The sequence below is a fragment of the Gekko japonicus genome, unplaced genomic scaffold, assembly GCF_001447785.1.
Source record: "Gekko japonicus isolate JY-2015 unplaced genomic scaffold, Gekko_japonicus_V1.1 scaffold386, whole genome shotgun sequence".
NCBI lineage: Eukaryota > Metazoa > Chordata > Lepidosauria > Squamata > Gekkonidae > Gekko > Gekko japonicus.
In genome coordinates this window covers 1,151,064-1,156,435 of record NW_015163100.1, presented here as the reverse complement: position 1 = coordinate 1,156,435, position 5,372 = coordinate 1,151,064, and the positions used below count along the sequence as shown (strand labels likewise).

The 5,372-nt window shown below is 58.5% G+C and overlaps 2 protein-coding genes across 2 annotated transcripts in view; both read right to left on the bottom strand.

Annotated features, from left to right (window-relative positions):
- SNTB2 (syntrophin beta 2) overlaps positions 1–2,265 on the bottom strand; it is a 28,036-nt gene extending 25,771 nt beyond the window's left edge. Inside the window, exon 1 of the mRNA XM_015406697.1 lies at positions 2,255–2,265. Within this exon, the coding sequence (XP_015262183.1) occupies positions 2,255–2,265 (11 nt within the window). The remainder of the gene's footprint in view (positions 1–2,254) is intronic.
- Positions 2,266–2,468: 203 nt separating this feature from the next.
- The window catches only part of UTP4 (UTP4 small subunit processome component), a 9,414-nt gene continuing 6,510 nt past the window's right edge, over positions 2,469–5,372 (bottom strand). Inside the window, exons 12-16 of the mRNA XM_015406722.1 lie at positions 5,265–5,359; positions 4,969–5,064; positions 4,426–4,611; positions 3,819–3,929; positions 2,469–3,585 (exon numbers count right to left, since the gene is read on the bottom strand). Of these exons, the coding sequence (XP_015262208.1) occupies positions 3,469–3,585; positions 3,819–3,929; positions 4,426–4,611; positions 4,969–5,064; positions 5,265–5,359 (605 nt within the window). The 3' untranslated portion in view covers positions 2,469–3,468. The remainder of the gene's footprint in view (positions 3,586–3,818; positions 3,930–4,425; positions 4,612–4,968; positions 5,065–5,264; positions 5,360–5,372) is intronic.

Here is a 5,372-nt window from a genome sequence, read left to right as displayed (position 1 = left end):
TTTGGCCCGCCCCTAGGAGTCCCAAGGCCACCACCCCGGGGGGCTCCGGGAGGCAAAAGAACGTCCCGTCCCCCCGGGTCCATTGCAGCTGCCGCCGAAGAACGGCGGCAGCGGCCATAACTTTTTAAAGAGCCCCTAACGAGAGCTGGTGGAGCTGCGGTGGCTCAAGGGGTTAAGACGCTGAACTGCAGGCTGTGGAAGGTCGGTAGTTCAGCAGTTCGAGACCCGAGTGTGCCGTATGACGAAGTGAGCTCCCGTCTCTAGTTCCAGCTCCTGCCAACTGAGCAGTTCGAAAGCAAGAAATTGCAAGTAGATAAATAGGGACCACTTCGGTGGGAAGGGAACAGCGTTCCGTGCGCCTTGGTGTTTAGTCATGCCGGAGATGAGCACTGCAACCCTAGACTCGGATTCGGCTGGCTTTATCTTTTTTAACGAGAGCTGGGGGAGCCGGAATGACCTCTGGGCAATATTGCCTTTGGGCAATCATGGATTCTCTGTTGGCAATTATGTACTCCCATTATCCCCTATGGGCAAGCGTCCTCTCCATTATTCCCTATGGGCAGTCATGGACTCTCTATTGGCAATTTTGGATTCTCTATTGGCAATTACATACTGCACTATCCCCTCTGGGCAAGCCTACTCTCCATTATTCTCTATGGGCACTCATGTATGGGCAATCGCTGGCCTTAGTTTTAGTACGTCCCCCTGTTGGGTACCCCTCCCCAGGGGCACGAGCCTTGTGCCTGGAGGCCCAGGCAGGCTGTTCTCTCTCTCTCTCTCTCTCACACACACACACACCCAGGGCAACTGGATGACCTCCTGGGGCCGCAGGCAATGCTCCCTCTCCGCTGTGGAGTCTTGTGAGCAGAAACTCTACTGTGGAAGCTACTGGCATGAAAGTTGTGAGCCAGCGGTTTGGCTGCTGCATGAATTAGTTTGCTCTGGAGCCATCCTTCCTGAGCCAAGAAAAAAATGTGTGAGCTGGAGGCTAAAAAACTGTGAGCTAGCTCACACTAACTCAGCTTAGAGGGAACAATGGGGCCCACAGGGCATAGCAGTGCCATCTTTCAGAAACAGAACCCCAGCGGGCACCACCCAGCAGGGCTTGGCCAGACGGGTGGGTGCTCACGGGCCACTGAACACAGTGCCGGCATTTCACGATCTGCAGCCCTAACGTAAAGCCGACCCTGGCCAAAGAGCAGTGCTAAAACGGGCCTTGCAGAGTGATAGGACTGCTGGTCTAAAAAGAAAACAACACCTGCCAGGAAAGGGTCCCACAATGGATGCGACCAGACGGAGGGCCCTGGGCTTCAGTTGCTGTGCTGCCGGACGGGGGAATAAGTCCAGGTGTAAAATTAACCTGGCTCCTGACGAGGAGGGAGCCAGTTCACCAAAGCACAAGTCTCTTGCCCAGCTGCATTTCCCTCCCTGTCTCCAACTCGCTTCTTTCCTTTGCTGGAAGAACAAGCAGCCGCTGCCTCACACAGCAGGGGAGGATTTCCTGCAGGACTGGGCCCAGCCTTGGGCCCGCGTGTTCCATACCAGCTGGGCTGCCCAGAAAGGGAGCCGAGCCCTCGCCTGCTCTGAGGGCCACAACGGCCTGTGTGCCGGCAGGGCTTTGTGGCTGATCCCCGGGCAGAGGACTGCTATTTTTAACGTGAGTGGCAGATGTAAGTGGCGATGACCCCAGCCTCCTGAGGACACCTTCCTTATGCAAAGGGAGGCAACAGAGCGTAACACTCAGCTGCTCGGAGAAGAGCCGCCGGCCCTTCCCGCTTCTCGCGTGACCCAGGGAAACCGGCGAGAAGTAGCTACTTGACCAGAAGACAAGGCTGTGGACTCAGCCGGAGCCTCCACCGGAGCCTGCCCACAAGCCCAGAAACAGGCGTTCAGTGCCAGGATCCAGGCCTAGATTTTCAGGGAAGGGAGTCAGTCTGGTGTAGTGGTGAAGTGCGCGGACCGGGCTCGATTCCCCACTCCTCCACTTGCACCTGCTGGATGACCTTGGGCAAGCCATAGTTCTGACAAGAGCTGTTCTTGAAAAAAGAGCCATTTCTGTCAAGAGCTCTCTCAGCCCCACCGACCTCACAGCCAGGGTGTCTGTTGCGGGGAGGGGAGGGGAAGGGAAAGGAGATTGTAAGCCACTCTGAGACTCCAAGTGAAAGTCAAGGGGAATAAATCCAATCTCTTTTCTTCTCCTCTTATGGGGCTCTAAGGTGCCTCGGCCTGGTCTAGGAGGGATATCTGGGCATACCTCAAGTGCATTCCGTTTACGCTGAGCACAAAGAGGCTGTTCCCACGCCTCCAGGGCACCAGGCAAGCTGGAAGCGAACGCCCTTACAGTAAAATGTGCTAACAGGGCTAACAACCATGACAATCTGTCTGTCATTAAACAAAAGCACCTAAAATTAGCCAACAGCAACACTCCCCCCCCCCTTTTGACCTTTCGCGATTCTGTCAAATGACTTCACATATTTTAATTTATAAAACGTTACATTCTTAAATTCAGGGCTCAAAAAATGCAAGACCTTAAGAGAACTGACACTTTACTTTCACGACAGCCGTAGAAATCCATTTTAAAACCAGCCAAAAATGAACAGTCTGTGCCACAAACAACGTCACTGAGTTTGGGATGCCGTCCATGAGAGACCCAGATGGGCGAGAGGCCACAGCTGGGTGGGAGGCAGAGCGTGTTGGGGATTCAGCCCAGTCGTCCCACTTGGATCTCCATCTCGATCATTTTAGCCATCCACAACAGTGCCGGCAGGCAATTGCTCAAGCTCCTTTGTGCGTTTCTCTTCCTACCCCACCCCCCACCCCAGCAGCAGGTGGCGTTTTGTTTTTCAAAGTTGCAGAATTCTCATGCCGTAGGAGTCCTGAAACCTCTGCCATAGGAGCACCACTTCCAGAAGAACAGAGGCAAACGGCTTAAGGTGAGGGGTGGCCCCTTACCTCGTGGGGGCATTGGAAGGCAGCATTTGGGAGCTGGCTGGGATCTCAGCACACAACTCCCCCACTGGCCGCAGGTCGCTCCGGGGCACTCCAAAGAATCAGATCTTGCCCGAGACAGCCAGCCCCTGCGATCTTCACCCAAGGGACCTGGCCCTCTAGAGACCACCGACCATCCTGACACAAAAGGGAGGCAGCCAAGGCTTGGGCCACTGTGAGTACCGGACAGCATGAAGTTTTCTTCCCAGTCGTGATTGTGTGGTCATACACACGTCTCCCGCGTCTGAGAATCGTCAGGGGAAGGAAGCAAACGGAGTTGAGGGGAAGGGGCCGGGGAGCTGGACGCAGGCAGGCTCCAAGGGCAGGCAGCCCGCCCCACCTGCTTTGGATTTCAGCCCGCCCAGGAAACGGCTGCCCTGGCCTCCCGCAGCCAGGAAGACCAAGGGGGCAGAGCTCGCCTGCCGTTCTGCAGGAGAGACTGTCCCTCACACCCCACACGGCCGTGGCCAGGAGGCTCCTTTACGTCCCAAACTTCTTCCGGTAGACGGGCGGGGGCAGCTGTGCCTTGATGTCCATCACAGGCCGCTCCACCACCACCAAGGACTTCTCATCCAGCAGGTCCACAAACAAGAGAGGCTGCAGGGAGGGAGCGAGAGGCCCAGTTCAGAAAGGAGCGGGCCAGAAGCCGACCGTGGCCCTCTGGCTGCGGAGGCTGGGCTAACGCCCACTCCCCAGGGAGGCTGGCAGCGCCACCATGCCGAGACATAAGCCAGGCTGCCGGTGGTCCTGGGCCCGCCCGAGGCGCCCGCTCAGGTTCCCCCGGGGCCCACCGAGATTCCACACCCTCCCCGCCAGGCAGAGGTGCTCACCTGATACTTCTTGCAGATCTTGAAGGCGTGGGCACTGCTGTGCCGGGCCGTCTCGGACAGCTGCTTCAGGGAGGGCTGGTTGCACAGAACGGCTGTGTCCTCCGGCAGGGGCTGGAGGGAGACATTTCCCAGCAGTTACAACCCGTGAAGCCGCCTCGCGCTGAAGTCAGACCATAGGTCTGTCGAGATCAGTGCAGTCTCCTCAAGACTGGCAGCAGCTCTACAGGACCTCAGGCAGAGAAAGGTCTTCCACGTCACCTCCTGCCAGACCCTTTTGACTGGAAGTGCCCGGGATTGAACCTGGGACCTTTGCCACGCCAAGTGGATACTCCACCATTAAGCCACAGCCCCTCCCAAAGTGCGGAGAACTCTGCGTCTCTGAGCATCCCTTTTTCCCCTCCAAGCAAGCATCACACACTCTCTTGTCACGGCCGCTACACGATCACAGCCAACACTCTCTTGTCGTACTTTCCCTTGAAAGTCTGGCATGGGACACGGTTGGGGCGGGAAGGGCCTGGCCCCCACCCCATCCCGCCCCGGTCAGGAGCCTGGTGGACGCTGCCTAGAGCAGAGCAGGGTCTGCCCCCGCCCCCCCCCCCCGACTCACCAGGGACTGGTCCAGGAGGCAGAACATGTGCACGTCATGCAGCAGCACCTGGTCGGCCTGCTGGGGGTGGAAGGCGATGTGAGTGATGGGCGTGTCCCGCTCCATCCAGTCGCGGTGGAGCCCCTGCTGCTGCACCTTGCGGCTCCAGGGCGTGTACGCTTTGTCCGGGATGCTGAACTCCAGCACCTGGAAAAGAGGGAAGGGGCTCTGCTCAGCCGCACGGCAGAAGCCGACTGTGCCAGAGAGACCTTTGTGACTAAGGCAGAAGCGGGAATCGCTCCGGACGAACCATCCCGTGCTGGTGTGGAACACAGGAGCTACGGCTCGTTGTTAAATGAAAGGTGGGGACCACGCCAAAGGGAAAGATTCAGCCCCGCACCTGGGACTCAAAGGACCACGCAGGGCCCATAGTACTAACTTCCCAACCAGCCCTCCCCTCTTGGGCAACGGGGGCAGCTCAGAAGGGCAGCAAGGGGTCTCTGCGAGGGTGGGGCCTGCACAGAACCTCCCCTCCGGCACACGGTGACCCAGGAGGAGCCTCACCTGCTGGTCCGAATAGGCCATGACAAGGCGGTTGGTCACCGGATGAATGGCCAGGGCCGTCACCGGGCAGTCGTAGGCAGGCACGACGCAGTGAGGCTGGACAGGCAGAGAGAGGCGGTGTCAAGGGCAGAGAACGAACTGGCCAGCCTGAGCCGGGCCGGCTCCCTCCCTCCGGCTTCCGTCGCACCCCCGGCAAATGGCCTCGCAGGGCTCCGGAGCAGACGCCGGCTAACAAGGCTGTCCACACAACAAGCAGGGTCCTGCTGCCGCCACCGCCATGGGAGGGCTGCGCTCACCTTGGCTTTTTTCAGGTTGTAGATGGTGACCGTCCCGCCTCCAGTAGCAACGGCCAACCAGTGGCCGTCAGCACTCACCGCCAGCAAGACAGCAGCTTCCAGGGTTTT